A 20,864-nucleotide genomic window follows, 5' to 3' on the forward strand; every position below is an offset into this window, starting at 1 on the left:
GAATGTTTTTTGCCAATCTTTCCCCTAAAAGCAACATTTCATTCAAGTGTATGCAATATTCATGACTGTTTTACATGTGTTTGATCATTAGAAGTGTCACATTTCCAGAAAGAAGGCACCAGAGTTAGAAAAATCGCATTTTTCATGATTCCATACTTTTTTGACAGCTCGAGCCAGCAGTTTTCGTGATAACAGAGCTGATTCTTAAATTAATAAGTTAGTATTTCACACATATGATACTTATTCAATTTTGTGTTGAATAGCATTTTGCTTTTTTTCGAAAACACTCGCAAATGTGTCATTATTTACAAAAAACAAAATCCCACCTACCTCGAATTTGTATATATTGATGCGCAACACCAGCACCAGAAGTCGCGCAACCCATCTGAAGCGTATTCCTAGTGGGAATTGGATTGCGCGTTTACCATCCGTGAGTTAACCTAACCAGTGTTCCTTGATTCAGTACCAGTACAAACCTGTTCTCAACAAGAAACTGCCAATTTCCCCACATGAATCTGAGTTGGAGGACTGAATGATTTCAGACACAATATCGTTTAACAAATAGTCACGGAGAACATACATCCTGCCCGCGGATCAAACTCAACCACTTAATATGTTTGATTGTTTGTTTTGGGATTAACGCCGTTTTTCAACAGTATTTCAGTCATGTAACGGCGGGCAGTTAACCTAACCAGTTTTCCTGGATTCTGTACAAGTACAAACCTGTTCTCCGCAAGTAACTGCCAACTTCCCCAAATGAATCATCAGATGTGGAGGACTAATGATTTCAAACACAATGTTGTTTATCAAATAGTCACGGAGAACATACGCACCGCCCAAGGATCGAACTCGCGACCCAGCGATCCGTAGACCAATACTCTTACCTACTGAGCTAAGCTTGCAGGCATTCAGAAACAGAGATCTTATTGTTACTTAACTTGTTTGTAAGTTTGGTTCAATTAAATAAACATTATCACTTCTCTCATGTTCACAAGGTAAAAATTAATAAATTTTGGCTCTTTCAGGGGTCAATAAGGGCTGTAACTCCTGAACAAATGAATGGATTTGACAGATTGATAAAGGAATTTGAGAGTTATTGTTGGTAAAGATATTTTGCAAGATTGTATAAAATAAAACCAGAACTTAAGTCTCTGTATGGCTGCAAATGCCAAAATAGCAAATTTTGGCCCTTTAGTGGCCATGACTCTTGAATCCATGATGGGATACGGCAAATTCTCAAACAAAACCTATATATTATGCCAATAAATGTTGCGTTTTAGAGTAATTAAAATCAACTGCAAAATGTGGTCTCTATCATGTTCACAAGCCAAAAATAGCAAACTTTGGCCTTTTAAGGTGCCTTAACTCTAGAACCCATGATGGCATCTGGCCAATTTTCAAAAGGAACCCAGATATGCCAAGTAAAAAAATGTGCAAGTCTGATTACAGTTGATCGCGAAATGTGGTCTCTTATTGTGTTCAGAAGCCAAAATAGCAAACTTTTGCCCTTTAACGGTCCATATCTCTAGAACCCATGATGGAATATTGCCAGTTTTGGAAAACAATTGAGATATTATGCCAATACAAGTGGTGTACAAGTTTACTTAAAATTGATAGCAAAATATGGTCTCTATCGTGTTCACAAGAATTAGCCAAGAGACATATGATGGATGAACATTCACTAACACTTACCGTCAGCTAAAATATTCTAACGACGGAGATGTGTATGGATGTACCTGTCCATTTCAAGGGGAGTTTTAATCATGATTATGGTTTATATCATTTGCAATGGGTGGGAATTGTAGAAGTAATTGTATAAGTACTCAATAAAGATAATATTGCACATGTACATGTAGTAAGAGCAAAGAAAAAAGCCTAATACAGTAGAAACTCCTAAAACAAGACCCTGTCAAGACCAAGTCAAAACACCAGTTTTCAGAAGATTTGAGTTTTCAGAGGATTTTGCACAAATTTCTGAGAGGATTTATCATTTATTTCATCTCACTGTGTCACATTCAATGTCTGGTAGGTTTTTCTTTTCACAAATCTGCTTTGTACGTCTCTGTTATATAATAAAACTTAATTATTTTTAAACGAGAAAAGACATTGCTTAAAATGAACTTTATAATGAAAAGAATGTTTCACTTATCGTTGGGACCTAGTCTAGCTCCTATAAATCAAGGAGCATGCATCATGTGAATATTAGTATTTATTAATTGATAACAGTATAAATAATAATTAATAAGAATAAGAATTTTTCACTTAAAAAAAAAAAAGATGTAAATAAAAATATAATAAACATAGGGCTGTCATCGATAGAAACGATATACTTTTGCCGATCGACTGTCGATTACCATTTTCAAAAATCTATATTTTACAGAGGAAAAAACTATCCAAATAAACACTCAGACCCTAAAAACAACTTAAGTTCACAAAGTTGTAAATTTGGATAAATGCAAAAAAGGAGTGAAAGCAAAATAAAAATGAAAGATGTTATTGATTTTTTTTTATTTCTTTTATTTCAAAAATACAAATACAACACAATCAAACAGAAATATGAAAAGTAGGCAATAAAACAAAAATAGCATTTACAGGAAGGCCCAATCAATGACAGCCCTAAATAAAAATCCCCTATATACCAATAGATCAAATTAACTTCTTCCTATTACATTAAACTTTTTTGCACTTTTTAAACTTATCCTTTATAGAAAATATACAAAATACAAACACACAGGACAAAATTTATGCTTATCAGACTTACTTAGGTAACATAAGTGAACGTAAGTTGGTAAACAACAATTGCCACCTACTTGAGATTATGTTTTTACAAAAAGCAAGAGATCTATACACACAAATTTTGACACTTACTGTCCGGTTTTCACAGGATTTTTTATGTACAATATTTCTTATTGGTTATGAAAAACCTTCAGGGTTTTAGCAAACATAGATTACGGTATTCAGAGTACTTTTTTAACTGTACTTATAAGGGAAAAACTTGGTACTTTTGGAGGGTCTGGTTTTAGTAGTTTTTTTCTGTAATTTTATTCTTACCATTGCTAAAATTCTCCTTTTTACACGAGATTTCTCAACTTGTGTTTTACCAGCACCTAAATCCTGAATAAAAACAAGAGCTGTCTGTTACCTGAGATTTTCAGAGAAAAGAAAAGGAACATATAAGACAAACAATGTATTTGCATTTTTGGATCTGGACAAGTCTTGCACTATATGGTAATGTGTGACCATGTTGGTAAGCAAGTGTTCAAAGCCATATATCATCAAAGTTTTGAAGCCATAAATCAAACAGTTAAAAGACAACATATTGAATGGTGTACGAAACCCGACTAATTTCTATGTCCAGAAAAAGGCCGTAACTGAGCCAAAGTCTTAGTCCTAGGTAAGTAGACTATAAAGATAAATAAATGGTCAAAGTGTCAAAGCCATATATAAGAAACAGCTTAGGCATAATATAGACTAGTATGAAAAACTTCACTGATTTCCAAGACCAAAAAGAGCTTTGACAAAACATTGACTTGTATGAAAACTAAACTAATTTCCCATACCAAAACAGGTCATAGTTCAGCCAAAATAGTTGACGTGTTATGTACTCTTGCCCACAGATGGAAATCATGAGTAACAAGTGTTCAAAGTTTCAAAGCTATATGTCAAATAGTTTTGGCAAAACATGGACTTGTACAAAAATTGTACCAATTTCCAAGTACAAAAAGTGCCATAATTCAGTCAAAATAGTTGACAGAGTTATGTACTCTTGCCTACAGATTGAGACAATTATAATAAACAAGTGATAAAAGTTTCAAAGCTATATGTCAAACACTTTACCCAAAATGTGAACTTGTACGAAATAATTAACCAAGATTTCTAAGTTAAAAGGGTCCCTAAATCAACCTACATGTAAATCCTTCAGAGAATTATGTACTCTTGCCTTAAGTTGGACATGGTGAAGGTATACAAAGAGTTGAAAGTTTCAAAACTTTATCTCAAAAGACTGTCAACAAGAGCTGTCTCCATAGGATGACACATGTTCCCGATGGCACTTTGAATGAATAGTTATGGCCGATGTAAGAGTTTAGGACCTTTGACCTACGGAGCTGGGTCTTGCGCGCGACATGTCGTCTTACTGTGTCACACATTCATGAATAGTTATTTTAAAATCCATGCATGAATGACAAAGATATGGACCGGACATGCCCATCAATGCACTATCATGAAAAATGACCTTTAACGTCTAAGTGTGACCTTGACCTTTCAGCTATGGACCTGGGTCTTGCGTGTGACACGTCGTCTTACTGTGGTACACATTCATGCCAAGTTATTTGAAAATCCATCCATCGATGACAAAAATATGGACCGGACACGCCCATCAATGCACTATCCTTTAACATCTAAGTGTGACCTTGACCTTTGAGCTACGGACCTGGGTCTTGCGCACGACACATCGTCTTACTGTGGTACACATTCATGCCAAGTTATTTGAAAATCCATCCATCGATGACAAAGATATGGGCCGGACACGCACATCAATGCACTATCCTTTAACGTCTAAGTGTGACCTTGACCTTTGAGCTACGGACCTGGGTCTTGCGCGCGACACGTCGTCTTACTGTGGTACACATTTATGCCAAGTTATTTGAAAATCCATCCATCGATGACAAAGATATGGACCGGACACGCCCATCAATGCACTATCCTTTAATGTCTAAGTGTGACCTTGACCTTTGAGCTACGGACCTGGGTCTTGCGCACGACACGTCATCTTACTGTGTACACATTCATGCCAAGTTATTTGAAAATCCATCCATCGATGACAAAGATATGGACCGGACACGCCCATCAATGCACTATCCTTTAATGTCTAAGTGTGACCTTGACCTTTGAGCTACGAACCTGGGTCTTGCGCGCGACACGTCGTCTTACTGTGGTACACATTCATGCCAAGTTATTTGAAAATCCATCCATCGATGACAAAGATATGGACCGGACACGAAAATTGCAGACAGACCGACAGACAGACAGTTCAAAAACTATATGCCTCCCTTCGGGGGCATAAAAAGTGGTTTGGTACAAAAAATTTAACCAAGGTGTGACGCCAAACGTGAGTAAGATAGCTCTGCCTATTCTTCAAATAATCAAGCTAAAAAACTACTGTCACAACTAGTATTACCTGTATTCTACTGGATATCACAAGACACAGATCTGAATATTCAAAATAAGCAGCTGAAACAAACAGCGAGCGCCTAACAGCATTTTGGCCGAGTTTTCTGAGCAAAGAAGAAAAGAATGATAATTTTGTACTTACTGTTGGTAAAATTTTCCTCTTTACACCAGATTTATTAGACTGTGTTTCATCAGCAGTTGAACACTGAATAAAAAAACACTACTGTTACAATTAGAATTAACTATATTACACTAGACATCACAATACACAGATATAGCTTTTAAATTTGACTATTCAAATTTTTAAGCAGATGAAACCAACAGCTAATGCCTAATGGTGTTTCGAAAACGTTTTCTGAGGAAAGAAAACAAGAGGGCCATGATGGCCCTGTATCGCTCACCTGAGTGCCACTACTCAAAATGATATGATCAAGTTTTGACATAGAGCACATAGGCAGACATAAAATATCATCCGGATAAACATTTTCTTGTAACAGTCCCTTTTGACCTAGTCGGGGCCAATTTCCATAACAAGTTTGAGGGCCCTGGGCTAAAATGTTGCATTTTTGTACTTACATGACTATTCCTTACCCTGGAAGACTTAAATAACATTTAAAACCAACCTCTTTAGATGCTGCTGAGATATTTTTTCATTTACATAAAATAAATGGAGGTAACTTGTCATAAATTCGGTCAAAAGTTATCAAGCCGAATTGTCGGAGTCCATCTGATGGCACAAACTCGTTTCAAATCAGTATCTTCATTGGTTACTGAGATACACCCATTTTAATTTGAAACAAAGGGAGTTAATTATACATAAAATCAGTCCATATCTATCTACCCTGATTGCCTCAGTCCAACTAAAGACAATAATGAAATTTCAAATAAGTTCCATACAAATTATCTATCTACTTATCCAGATAAATCCATTCTTATTTAAATCAGAGGAAGTAATAATGCATTGGTGTATGCATGTAGAAGATACAAAGAACAAGCCTATACACCAATATATTATTAAAGTATTCATATTGATAAATGTTCAATCAAGAGTTATCTAATATGACTATTTCTTACCATGGAAGCATAAATAAAGTTTCAAACCAATCTCATTAGAAGCTGCTAAAGTGTATTCATTTACATAAAAATAAAGGGAGGTAATATGTCATAATTCCAGTCAATATGTATCTTCACTGATTGTCCAAGTCTATCTGTTGACATAAATGAAATTTCAGATCAGTATCTTCATTAGTTACGGAGATATACCCATTTCATTTTGAAATAAAGGGAGGTAATTTAACATTAAATCAGTTAACTATCCTGATAGTCTCAGTCAAACTTATGACAATAATGAAATTTCAAATAAGTCCTATCAGTACTTACTGATGTAAATCCATTTTGATTACAATCATGGGAGGTAATCAGATATAAAATTACTCTGGAAATTACAATTGGATCTGACAGTTTCATCATGGAATCCAAGATTTGTTCTTGTTGAAGATATTTTGGAAGTCTGTATCAAATCAAACCATAAATGAAATCTCTATATGACTGCAAAATCAAAAATAGCAAATTTTGGACATTTAAGGGGTCGTAACTCTGAAACCCATGATGGAATCTGGCCAGTTCAAACAAGGAACCAAAATCTTGTGGTGATACAATTTGTGTGCAAGTTTAGTTAAAATCAAATCATAAATGAAACCACTGTCATGCAGACAATGTCAAAATAGCTAATTTTGGCCCTTTCAGGGGCCTTTACTCTGGAACCCATGATGGGATGGGGACTGGTTCAAGAAAAGGAACCAAGATCTTATGGTACACAAGTTTTGTGCAAGTTTGATTAAATTCAAATCATAAATGAAGCTGCTATTGTGCATGCAATGTCAAAATAGCTAATTCTGGCCCTATCAGGGGCCATAACTGGAATCTGGCCAGTTCAAGAAAGGATCCAATATCTTGTGGTGATACAAGATGTGTGCAAGTTTGGTTGAAATCAAATCATAAAGCTGCTATTTTACTGACAAGGTCAAAATAGCTAATTTTGGCCCTTTCAAGGGCCATAACTCTCGAACCATTAAGGGATCTGGCCAGTTCAAGAAAGGAACCAAGATCTTATGGTGACACAAATTTTGTGCAAGTTTAATTAAAATTCAAATCATAAATGAATCGGCTATTGTACAGACAAGGTCAAAAGAGCTAATTCAGGCCATTTCAGGGGCCATAACTCTGGAACACATAATCGGAACTGGCCAGTTCAAGAAAAGAACTGAGATCTTATAATGATCGAGTTGTGTGCAAGTTTAAGTAAAAGAAAATGCAGGGCCCACACTCTACTTCTGGGGAAGTGGTCCGCAGCCATCAGATTGGAGAAATTTCAGCGTCGATTTTCCTAAAAGGGGGAATTTTTATTTTATTATACACTGTACAAATATGCTCATAAAAGTCATTCAAATTAAAGAAACACTTTGATAGCAGTAGTAGGTGACATGCACACAGAAAATTTCTATACTTTGACGATTTTTTGTTAGATTTTGATCAAACTTTTTTTCAACTTGACCATGACAATCTGGGGAATTTTAAGCCCATTCTAGGGGAAAATACCTATGATTTCAAGGGGGAAGCAGCCGAAATTCAGTAGTAAAAACAGCAGATGGAGGGCCCTAAAATGAACCTCTATTGTGCAGACAAGAAATTGTTGACGCACGGACGGACAGACTGACGACAGAAGATCACAAAAGCTCACCTTGTCACCATGCGACGGGTGAGCTAAAAAGCATGATAATTTTATACTTACCGTTGCCAAAATTTTCCTTTTAACATGAGATTTCTCAGACTGTGGTTCATCAGCAGCTGAACCCTGAATAAAAAAAATCACTACTCAGTGTTACAATTACAATTACATATATTACACTGGATATCACAATACACAGATATAGCTTTTAAATATGACTATTCAAATTAAGCAGATCAAACCAACAGCTAATGCCTAATGACGTTTCAGCAAAGTTTTCTGAGAATAAAAAAGCAAACATGATAATTTTATACTTACTGTTGCTAAAAGTTTCTTTTTTACACGAGATTTCTCAACTTGTGTTTCATCAGCAGCTGAACCCTGAATAAAACAAGCAAAATCGAGGAATTGGTATCCCAAAGGGTTTGTAGTGAGGAATGGCAAAAAATATATCAAACAAGGAGCTGCATTCAATAAACACTTAATGCCCAAAATGAGGTCAAGGTCAAACTGAAGTCAGGTGATGTCTTAAGATGAGGAATGGTTACAAGTTACATCTGTATTAGTATCAATTCATTCTTGTAAGCGATATTGATGCTAGACAAAACGGTCCCATTTGGTTAACCAAGAGACGGCCCATATAAAGCAACCTAGGTCCAAAATGAGGTCAAGATCATACTGAGGTCATGTGATGTTTGCAGATGAGGAATGGTCACAGGTTACATCTGTATTAGTATCAATTCATTCTTGTAAGCGATATTGATGCTAGACAAAATGGTCCCATTTGGTTAACCAAGAGATGGCCCATATAAAGCAACCTAAGTCCAAAATGAGGTCAAGGTCAAACTGAGGTCAGTTGATGTTTGAAGATGAGGAATGATCACAGGTTACATCCGTATTAGTATCAATTCATTCTTGTAAGCGGTATTGATGCTAGACAAAATGTTCCCATTTGGTTAACCAAGAAATTGCCCATATTAAGCAACCTAAGTCCAAAATGAGGTCAAGGTCAAGGTCAAACTGAGGTCAGGTGGTGTCTAAAGAGGAAGAATGGTCACAGGTTACATCTGCATTAGTATCAAGTAATTCTTGTAAGAGGTACTGATGCTAGACGAAAATGTCCCATTTGATTAACCTCATACGGACGGACTAATGAACGAACGGACAGGACAATCACTATATGCCTCCCACATCAGTAGATGCCGGGGGTCATAAAAATATATCAGGCAAAAAGTTAACAATGTCACTAAGAAGCAAATAATTCCGTTAGTCTAAATCAATTTAAGGTAGGTTCGAGCCCTACTGGGACCAAATTTTTTACTTTTTTCAAGACTTATTATTGATGTTTTGTACAAAAATGGAAAAATATGAATCTTATAAGCAATTTCTTGGTGTTCAAAGAGAATTTTCTACTGAAACAGAAGGGGTAGAGTTACAAATCTTTAAAAAAATTGAGTTACTCACGGTGAAAGTTCTCTATTTTGCTTTCACTCTTAGATTATATATTGTGTAAGAAATTTAGGTAGGTTTTACACCTTCCCTAAGGTTATTTTTAAATGGAGTAAGCAAAATTCAAAACATACTGACCATCAGTAACAGGTAAATTAAAAATGAAAACTCCTTGGTGAGAGTAAATAATTTGAAGTTAAAGACCTCAAACACTAGTCCACAGTGCCTCCCCCACCCCCCTCCCCCTCTAAAAGATACTAACTCTTAATTTATTAGTTAATTACCTGCGCCTCTTTTGAATCCTCTTCAGATGTCTCCTTGACATCCTCTTCAGATGATACGGTAACTGTAGCAGTAGACAACACTTCAGCAGCAGCACATTTCTGAAACAAGGGTTCAAAGAAAGGGTGATTAAATAATGTACTCAGGAATTAAAGAGTAATTGACATTTACTTAAATAAGTGATGTGATATCCATTGTACATGCAAATAAAGCATACAGTAAATACCAACAGACATATTTGTTCCAAAGACATATTCTATAAAAAAGACAGCAAATTTCTTTTTTTAACACTTATGAACATAAAATATATAAGTTTTTTGGTTAGTTTCTTTCAAGTTGTTGTAATGGGTTTGATAATTTATTACTACAGCAACAAGACTTGTAGTATCAATTCTTATTACCTATTTTTATGGCACTGATGGCATAATGTCATGTGCATTCTTAGAATTGATTTTCTATCCATGTGAGTATGCATGTTCTCTAACTGGACAGATGCTTTGTTCTTTACATAATACATAATGGTCCTTTAAAGTTTTCCTCTTATAAACAAGTGTGTACCAGTACCAGGACATTTTAAAATTACTTTTACTACAAGCCTTATTTTGTATACTAAAGAGAGATAATTCAAAAACTAGGTGAAACTGCACTTTGTCTCAATGACCTCTATGATTACGTTAAGTTTCAGTCAAATGCCATTAATACTTTCAAGTAATGCTACAACAAAGTCTTATTATGTATCATAACATGAGATAATTAAACAAGAGCTGTCAGTGGACAGCACGCTCGCCTATTCTCAGTGCTTGATAGTATAATATAAACTATGAGTAAAACTTTAACATTACAGTAAGCATTTTCTAATTCGGAAAGGGCCATAATTCAGTCAAAATACCTGAAAGAGTTGTCTGCTCATGTTTACAGAATGGGGTCATGATTGTAAACAAATTTGCAAAATATGAAAGCAATATCTCAATGGATTTTGAAAGTATTTGGGATGTTACGCAAACTTTAACATTTGTGTGACACTAACGCTCACGCTAATGCCGGGACGAGTAAGATAGCTCCCCTATTCTTCGAATAGTCAAGCTTAAAGCTAGGTAATATAGAGTTATGAATTTTTGACACTGCACTTTGTCTCAATGGCCTCTATAAATATGTGACGTTTCAATAAAATTTTATATAGTTATACTCCGGAAAAAGTGTGACGGATGGACAAATGGACAAAGCAGCAACTACCATATAGTGGGTTATTTCTACAGGGGAAATATTTCTGCGTTTCTGCAGTCTCTCGCAAAAATATTTCTATTATACAGAGACAATAAAATCAGACGAGTGTCTGCACCTACAAGGATGTGCTCTTGTTTTGTATATCCGTACTTATCACATACGTTCTATGCCATTTCAGCAAATTTCCTGGGAGTTTTTATATTCTTATATTTACTTGTTTACTTATAAACCAATTTGTGGTTTTTGCATTGCGCTCAGGTGGAATATGTCAAATGACAGGCATGCTAAATCTGCAATAATACAGATTCTTTTGGTGTTAACATTGTTACAGGCAATGTGTGATTTTTGAACCATACAAAATTTTTTTGAGCAAGGGTTAAATGGGGGCACTTTGAGCTGCCCTTGTATTTTCGTCCATATTTGTGCATATCTCAAAAAAAGTATTTTACAAAGTGTCATTAAGCTCCATTAAATGAAATTGTGCACTAGCTGGTATTTTAATTTGGATCTCTCACAGCTGACCAACAATTTATTTTAAGTCTGTGTCACATCACAGTAACTCAGAAAATATTTGACCTTAGAGATTATGAAACATTACAGGATTATTATTCAGCACTTGAGTTCTGTGCCTGGTGTTTTGTTTGTGATTTTATTCACCTAGACCAGAGTTATGGCCCTTCACTTAATAAAAAAATTTCATAAAATAAAAGTTTGTGTCACACTTATCTTAAAATGTATTTGACCATGGGTCAAAGACGATGAAACATAATAGGAATATTTTTCAGCATGTAAATTTGTGCACCTAAGGTTTCATTCAGGATTTCTTTCGGTCATACTAGTGTTATTGGCCTTGATTTAGTCCAAAAACGCATAAAAGGCAAACAAGTTTGTGTTGCCTGTATCTCAAGAAGTATTTGAATTAGAGTCAGAAAACATCAGGGTATTGTTATAACATGTGAACTGGTACATTTGGGTGTTCTGTTTGGGATTTCATTCAGCCAGTCAGGAGTTATGGTCTCTGACTTAGCGAAAAATACACATTAAAGTGATGAAACATTTAACTGTGTTGCATGTATCTAAGATATTTCACCCAGTCATGGAACCATGATGTACAGTGACAGGAGGTGAGGGTACCTGTGTCCTTTATACATACATCTAGTTTTCAGTTTATTAGTAGTTTATACTAATTTGTTTTAGCTCCATAAAATTGTGATGAAAGCTTCAAGTTTATTGTAACCAGTCTTGCGTCTGCTTCTGGAAAATCCAATACTGGTGTCATATAAGAGGTCATGGTTGTGACCCCAGTGGGGCTCAAACCCACGACCCATGACTGAGCGGTCGAAACCTTATCCACTAGACCACCGCTCCCCGTTTCAGTTTATTAATTAAATAGGCAAGGAGAATTGGCATGTTATAACATACAGCAAAGATGCTGTTACTGTACTGTGGTAACTGATGCCATCTACTGTGTCATGTCCTGTATTTTGTGGTGTTTTCATTTTATACAGATATACAATTAATGTTATTTGTCTTTGATAAAGCTTGCAAGACTGAAATTTAAGAAATAGAGTGGCTGACAGATTTCATTTGTCCTATTTGACAGACTCCCTATATTACAGTTTTGCTATTTAAAAGTCTTTTTTTGTTGTTGTTTTCCCTTTATTAAATATAGTGCCAAATAGAAAGATATTCATTCAGGTCTGGATGAAAAAAAATGAGATGACTGTGTAATATTCAGGTTAATTAAAGAAAATGCAGACAGAAATTATTTTTTTTATAATTGTATTATGTTGTATAGTAATACCATTTTACGTGAAAAAAAAAAATTCATCAGAAACTTCAATTGAAATTTTACTGCAAAAGAACGCTTTTGCCCATTTTGCAAATACTATCTCTCTGGATTTACATGAAAAATCTTGCTGCAAGTCTGATACTTTAAAATAGGCTGTTACATTCTTCAGTTTCAATTATTTTCTTACATGTTTCATTTAAAATGAGTATAGAAGTGCTAGTATGCTTTAGTTGTATTTACTTTTTTGTACATACTGCAATTTTTGCATGACACAATTTTACAACTTCAACAGAAAATTTCCTGCAATAAGGGCTTAAGTCAAATGTTTTAAAATCATATAACATGTCTAATATTAAGTGAAAAACTTTGGTAAATCTGTATGTGACTGAACACAGAAGAAAACAAAATAGTTATTTCTTGTAAAGTTTTCAAAAATGTAGTTACGCCCTGATTGCATTGAACACTCAATACACTTGTTCCACATTGTACAATCTCTTTAACATACAGTTTCCATTACAAAATTGTCCACAATTTGGTAAATGTTTGTGCAATTTTGACGAATTATTTTTTGGAGAATGTAGAATGTGGATTTTTGCACTAATTTTGGGAAAAAGACAAATTTGAAAGGAGTCCACCCAAGGATCATTCTTGTGAAGTTTGGTACAATTCTGCCCAGTTGTTTTCTAGGAGATGATTTATTTGAAAATTTTGACAGACAGACGACGCACATTGAGCAGTCACAAAAGCTCACTATGAGCCTATGCTCAAATGAGCTTAAAAACAGAGAAACAATATTAACAAGGTGTAAGAAATAAAAGTAACAAGGAATAGCAACAAGGTAAAAACAACAGATCTTTTTCTTTTCAAAAAAAGTAGACAAGCTATAACAAGAGGGTCACTGACCCTAAAGCACTCACCTGTGTACAAGGCTTCTTGTAAGAAATAAAAGTAACAAGGAATAGTAACAAGGTAAAAACAACAGATCTTTTTCTTTTCAAAAAAAGTAGACAAGCTATAACAAGAGGGTCACTGACCCTAAAGCACTCACCTGTGTACAAGGCTTCAAGTGTGTTTAACTTTAGTTAGGTATCTTCTATGTTAGCCTATATTATATACATGTCACACACACTTTTGAACAATTATGGTAGACATTACAAATCTGATATCACATACCAAATATCAAGGCTCTGGCTATTATTGATTCAGAGAACAGAAGTAACAACGCCCCGAGGCAGTCATGTTTTTTCATGAATAGGAATAATTTGAACAATCTTGGTAGACGGTCACACAAGAACCATTTGTGTAAAATTATTGTAACGTCGGGCCAGCAGTTTCACACAAAAAAAATCTAAAGTTTCCACTATATTGTAGGGAAAAGAGACCATGCCCTCTAGCGGCCATTTTTTTTTGACAAATCAAAATAATCTGAACAATCTTGGTACAGGGACACACAAGGACCATTTGTGTAACATTATTTTAAAATCGAACTAGCAGTTTCATACAAGAAGGTTTTTAAAGTTTCCACTATAAACATATAGGGAAAAGTGACCACGCCCTCTGGCAGCCATATTTTTTTTTACTTATCAGTATAATTTGAACAATCTTCATAGAGGGTGACATAAGGACCATTTTATCATTATAATTTAAGCAATCTTCATAGAGGGTGACATTAGGACCATTTATGTGCAATTATTCTAAAATCGGACCATCGGTTTAGGACGAGATGTCTTTGAAGTTTTTTTCTAGTTTTAGCTCTGGCAGCCCCTACGTGCAACCAAGCGGAACCATTAGAACAACTTCAATAAAAGGACACCCAAAGAACATCACTGCCAAGTTTCATCAAAATCCATTCTTTGGTTATGTTGGTTTTGGAGGAAATGTTGTTTAAACACAAATGTTGACAACAGACGACACACGGACAGACGGATGCATTCACTGACGACAGACACAACATGATCACAATACCTTACCATGAGCACTTTGTGCTGAGGTGTCAGAGCATGAAATACATGCTGCAGACACTGTTTGCTGCACCTGTTTATAGGCAATAGTGGAAATGAAGGGATTATGTGTGTCTTTGTCATGTTATATCGCGCAAAATCCTGAAGGATTGGTTGATGCCTGAGCCTGTAGGGCATCAACGTGTCAAAAAGGATTCTGATGATGTTATCACGCAAAAGGAACATGCGCTAACGTTATTCTAGCATTAAACCAAAAAAAACCCCAAGAGATCACAGAGTGATCTTGGTGCCCACCAATGTGCCATTTTTGAGTGTTCCAAATTTCAGGACTTACTGACTAGCTCAAGGTCAAATTTCATTTCCGTACACAACACTGTGCATGTGGTCCAAAGTTGAAGGCTGTAGCTTGAGAAATGTGAAAGTAGGTCTAGATCTCTATAGGTAAAAAATAGAGGTCAAATTTCATTTCGGAACACGAAACTCTGCATGTGGTCCAAATTTGAAGCCTGTACCTTCAAAAATGTGGAAGTAGGTCACTAGGTCAATGTCAAGGTCAAAGTTTGTTTTTCGGTGCACAAAACTATGAATGTGGCTGTAGCTACAGAAATGTGAAAGTAGGTCACTTGGTTTTGGACAAGAAGATTTTCAAAACTTTTTCCCTACATAATTCTATGTAAATTATAGAAATAAACAAAGGGCCATAACTCACTCAAAAATTGTTGAACCAGCCTGCAGGGAGACACAACTAGGGTATCAATACATCATTCTGACAAAGTTTGGTCAAAATCCCCCTGGTAGTTTCTGAGGAGACACGATAACGAGAAATTGTTAACGAACAGAAGGACGACGGACACAGAGTGATTTGAATCAACAACTAATAAATAAATACATTTTCCCACAATGTCAATAAATTTCCATGAAATGTGCGCAAATATCTGATTTGTTTTTTCACATTGACGTCATTTGAATAATTCATTTTGGGGCTGTAATATGTTAACACTTTGCCTGTATCGCTCATCTGACCTATTGACCTAAAGATCATCAAGATTAATATTCTGACCAAAGTTTCATTAAGATATGGTCATAAATGTGGCCTCTAAAGTGTTAACTGGCTTTTCCTTTGATTTGACCGGGTGACCTAGTTTTTTACCCGACATGAACCAGATTCAACCTTGTCCTAAAGATCATCAAGTTTAACATTCTGACTAAGTTTCATGAAGATACAGTCATAAATAAGGCCTCTGGAGTGTTAACAAACTTTTCCTTTGATCTGACCTGGTGAGCTAGTTTTTGATCCCACCTAACCCAGATAAGAACTTGAGCTATAGATAATCAAGATTAACATTTTGACCAAGTTTCATTAAGATATGGTCATAAATGTGGCCTCTACAGTGTAAACTAGCTTTTCCTTTGATTTGACCGGGTGACCTAATTTTTATACTACATGACCCAGATTCAAACTGGACCTTAAAATCATCAATATTAACATTCTGACCAAGTTTCATGAAGATACATGCGGCCTCTAGAGTGTTAACAAGCTTTTCATTTGGTTTGACCTGGTGACCTATTTTTTGACCTAAGATGACCCAATATCAAACTCGTCCAAGATTTTATTAAGGGTAACATTCTGACCAAGTTTCATTAAGATTGGGCCAAAAATGTGACCTCTAGAGTGTTAACAGTCAAACTGCTGATGACAGATGGACGGACGACTAAAGGACAGATGACGACGGACAAAGGGTGATCACTAAAGCTCACCTCTGAGGACTTCGTGCTCAGGTGAGCTAAAAAGGTGCTATAACAGCATGTGAGTGCAAGCATCTCTGATGACACACATTTTCTCTCCAGTTTAAACATCCTCGAAACATGACAAGTACAGCAGTTTTATTCTAGAATGCATGCTAAAAACTTTAATTTTCAACAGAATTGTTATTAGCATTAAAACTATAACAAAAACCTTCTCTTCTGCCCTCTCATAATTTATCACAAGGTTCTTCCATTCTTAAATAAGAAACAAACACACATTTATCAGATAAAATTAAATTAATTCCCAAAAGAAATATTTATTATAAACAAAAATTTTAAAACTACACCAAAGTTCTGTATCTTGCGGTGGGGGTGGGGGGGGGGGATCCCACTTTTTATAATTTGGTTAATATCAATACTTTTGAAATCATTGAAAAATACTTTCATAGAGCATAAACCCATCAAATTATTCTATAGGCTAAGCAGAAAGTCTATTGCAAAAATCACAATTTTCAATTTTAACTCTGAACACAAAATATGATATCAAAAGTTGACCTTGCTGTAACATTGACCTATGACCTACCACAGTTCATGCACTCCATACATCAATACATTCCCACCTATTTATATTTATAGAAGTATGAAGTCAAAACCTTAACTAGTTAAAAAGTAACGTTCCCAGGGCTTTGGGCTCAGTTTGTGGCTTCGACCTTTGACCTAAACACCATTTTCATAAGCTCTGCACATTGTCTTGTCTCTACTTACCTACTTGCTAAGTCTAAAGTAAACTTATTGCATTGTAATTTTATTATGCTTCATACAAAATGATGGACAGTTGTGACCTTGAACTTTGACCCACAGAGCCAGTTAAACTGCTCTGCAAAACTCATCCCCATCTACCTATAAGCCAAGTTTGAAGTCAAAACATTTATACAGTTATATTCCTAACAAAAAATAAGGATCCACATGCCATCAAAATTTTGACATACTATACTGGAAACTAGACAAACTAAAAGAAATTCCTTACTTTTTGGCAGCACAGCATATACCAATAAATCTTTTTTGTGCATTTTTCTTCTTCTCATTTCCAGCAATTCGACAGTGATTTTAGTTTTTTCATCTTCTTTATTAATCACAAAAAAGACATCGTCCATATTAAAATTTTGATACTTGAAACAAGACTTCAATGTTGATATCCAATCATCAGAACTTGATTTTTTTGGAACTTATCTTTGCTTTTCGTGGCAGCCCACCAATTCTTCTGATCACCTTTCTATCGGATCCTACAAACTGCACAATTAAAACCTGAAAGCATAATTTAATGAAATGAAATGTACTTTAAATGGATCAGTGAATTACAAAACCGAAAGAAAATATTGTATGGTAGCATTAAAGTGGCAAAAACAAGTGAATGAAGTATTGCCATGCAATACAAAGTCCCCTACTCGAAGGCACTAAAACTGATCTATTGTATAGTAACAACAAAGGAAAGATAATCCTAACAAGAGCTGTCCATAAGACAGCACGCTAGACTTTTCTCAGTGCTTGATTCTGAATTAGAGCTTTGCCAGTAAAAAAAATTCAAGTTAAAAAGGGACATAACTCTGTCAAAATTTAAATCAGAGTTATGGGAATTGTGTCTCCTGGTGACCGTGTATACTTTGATAGTCAATAACTATTTTGAGTTTCAAGTCAAAAGCTTTAACAGTAACAAAGATATTTGACTTATAACAAAAAATTTTAAGTTAGAAAGGGGCATAATTCTATCAAAATTCAAAGCAGAGTTATGGGAATTGTGTCTCCTGGTACAGACTTTGATAGTCAATAACTATTTTGAGTTTCAAGTCAAAAGCTTTAATAGTAACAGAGATATTTGACTTTATCAAAAATTTTAACCAAAAATTTTAAGTTAAAAAGGGGCAAAATTCTGTCGAATTTCAAATCAGAGTTATGGGGATTGTTTCTTCTGGTGTATATTTTGATGGTAAGTAAGTATTTTAAGTTTCAAGTCAAAAGCTTTGATAGTAACAGAGATATTTGACTTTATCAAAAGCTTTAATAAAAAATTCTAAGTAAAGGTATTAGATCACTAATAGTAATGTTTACAAAATGGTCTTTGCTTGGTATATTCTGAAAAGTAACCGTGTTTTGCACTATTTTGCAATTTTTAAACAACTTCTACCATGCCGTGTTGGCCCATATAAAGCAACCAAAGTCCAAAATGAGGTCAAGATGAGGAATGGTCACAGGTTTCAGCTGTACTAGTATCAATTCATTCTTGTAAGCGGTATTAATGCTAGATGAAACGGTCCCATTTGGTTAACCAAGAGACGGCCCATATACAGCAACCTAAGTCCAAAATGAGGTCAAGGTCAAGGTCAAACTGAGGTCAGGTGATGTCTGAAGATGAGAAATGTTCACAGGTTACATCTGCATTAGTATCAAGTCATTCTAGCAAGGAGTATCACTACTGATGCGAGACGAAATGGTCCCATTTGGTTAACCTCGTACGGACGGATGGACAGGACGATCACATAGTGGCTTTGCGACCAGCAGTCTGGTCGGCATCCATGCTGTTCGTTTTCAAAGCCTATTGCAATTAGAGAAACCGTTAGCGAACAGCATCGACCCTAACCAGACTGCGCGGATGCATAGGCTGGTCTCTATCCATGCTGGTCGCAAAGCCACTATGTTGGTTTTCTCATGGCGCGGCTCATATGCCTCCCGCAAAAGAAGCAAAACTTGGAATATTGAATTGAAACTAAACTGCAAACAAATTCATGTGTGTTAGTACCCAATAAATATGTTATAAAACTGATTTGTTTTTTTTTTCACATTCATTAATTTTCAAAAGCAAAATTAATCCTAGCCAAAGTGTGACACCGATGTGATTGAAATAGTTAAGACTTTTCTTTGAATTGTCAAACTTAAAATGAAAAGGAGATCTATCTGTTGACATAAATTTCATTTTAAGACACACTGTATTTTTTTCAATTTAAATGCTAAATGCAGATTTTCTTTTTAAATTAATACTTTGCCTATTATATAAATTTTAAAGAACCTTTTATGCATTTGAATAGACAACTAGAGCTATCACTAAAGGTGATGAATGTACCCCCCCCCCCCCACTCCCCAACATGCACTGACACAGTACATTGCAATTTGAAGAACGCAAGATTGCATAATTTTGTGGACTGTATGTATATAGACTGTAAGTATACAGTATAGTAACAAAAAACAAGGCAGTCTGAATGACAGCTAAATCCCCCGCCACTGCTATGGATAGTGAAAGGGTAAACCTTTGATTTTAGCTGTGACCTTGACCTTGAACTGACATGGCTGACTCATGAATTCTGCACAACGTCTTGATGAGGTGATCATTTGACTCAAGTTTTATAAAATTCCTTCAAGGGGTTTAGGAGATATAGAGCGGACACAAAATGGCAGGCTCAAACCTTTGACCTTGAGTTGTGACCTTGACCTTGAACCGACAAGGCTGACTCATGGGTTCTGCACATCGTCTTGATGAGGTGATCATTTGACCCAAGTTTCATGAAAATCCTTCAAGGGGTTTAGGAGATATGGACCGGACACGATTTTGTTACGGACGGAAGGAAGGACGGACGCAGACCATTCCTATAATCCCTCCGCCACGGCGGGGGATTAACAAAGTGCCATAACTATGCAGAATATTTATCTATTTTATCTATTTATCTATTTATGCACAACTAGGGTTGGTACTGATCACTTGTGTGAAGTTTCATTAAATTGTGTGCAAGGGTTAGGAAGATTAGGCGCGCACAAGACTGCATATGCAGACTGTCTGTACATTATAGTATGTTAACAAGAAACAAAGTGCCATAACTCTGCAATTTTTGTCGTTGAAAGAACCTAACATGCCCCATGCACAACTACTGTTGTTACTGATCACTTGTGTGAAGTTTCATTAAATTGTGTCAAGTGGATGAGGAGAGATGGTGCGCACAAAATTGTGTCGCTGTATATAGTATAGTAACAAAAAACAAAGTCCTATAACTGTGCAAGTTTTTTTTCTGAAAGAACCTAACATGCCCCATGCACAACTACTGTTGTTACTGATCACTTGTGTGAAGTTTCATTTAATTTTGTCAAGCAGATGAGGAGATGGTGCGCACAAAATTGTGTCTACCCACAGACAGACAGGCAGACGGACAGACAGGCATACAACCTGAAACCAGTATACCCCCCCCTTACAACTTTGTTGTTGGGGGGTACAATAATAACATGCAATAATTTACACTGTCTGTAGACTCCTTTCCGTATTTACTCCTCAAGAAATCTAGACTTTTTTTGCCATCTGAAAAGAAAATGAAAACTGTCTACACAATGAGCTCTTTACTAACCAAGTCCTCACTTCAGCTTACATTATTGTTATATTGAAACAGTACAATGTTATCAACATTATCTAGGTGAAGGAACAAAAATTAGTTGCAATTTGTTTTCAAATCTAAAAGTTGTCATCGCCCGCCCA

General features: G+C 35.6%; 1 protein-coding gene across 1 annotated transcript in view; it reads right to left on the minus strand.

Annotated features, from left to right (window-relative positions):
* Positions 1-20,864, minus strand: part of LOC123523233 (uncharacterized) — a 71,854-nt gene that overhangs the window by 36,594 nt on the left and 14,396 nt on the right. Inside the window, exons 5-11 of the mRNA XM_053549215.1 lie at positions 20,632-20,690; positions 17,382-17,659; positions 9,634-9,732; positions 8,219-8,281; positions 7,964-8,026; positions 5,315-5,377; positions 3,052-3,114 (exon numbers count right to left, since the gene is read on the minus strand). Of these exons, the coding sequence (XP_053405190.1) occupies positions 3,052-3,114; positions 5,315-5,377; positions 7,964-8,026; positions 8,219-8,281; positions 9,634-9,732; positions 17,382-17,399 (369 nt within the window). The 5' untranslated portion in view covers positions 17,400-17,659; positions 20,632-20,690. The remainder of the gene's footprint in view (positions 1-3,051; positions 3,115-5,314; positions 5,378-7,963; positions 8,027-8,218; positions 8,282-9,633; positions 9,733-17,381; positions 17,660-20,631; positions 20,691-20,864) is intronic.

Source organism: Mercenaria mercenaria, chromosome 8 (genome assembly GCF_021730395.1).
Source record: "Mercenaria mercenaria strain notata chromosome 8, MADL_Memer_1, whole genome shotgun sequence".
NCBI classification, from domain to species: Eukaryota; Metazoa; Mollusca; class Bivalvia; order Venerida; family Veneridae; genus Mercenaria; species Mercenaria mercenaria.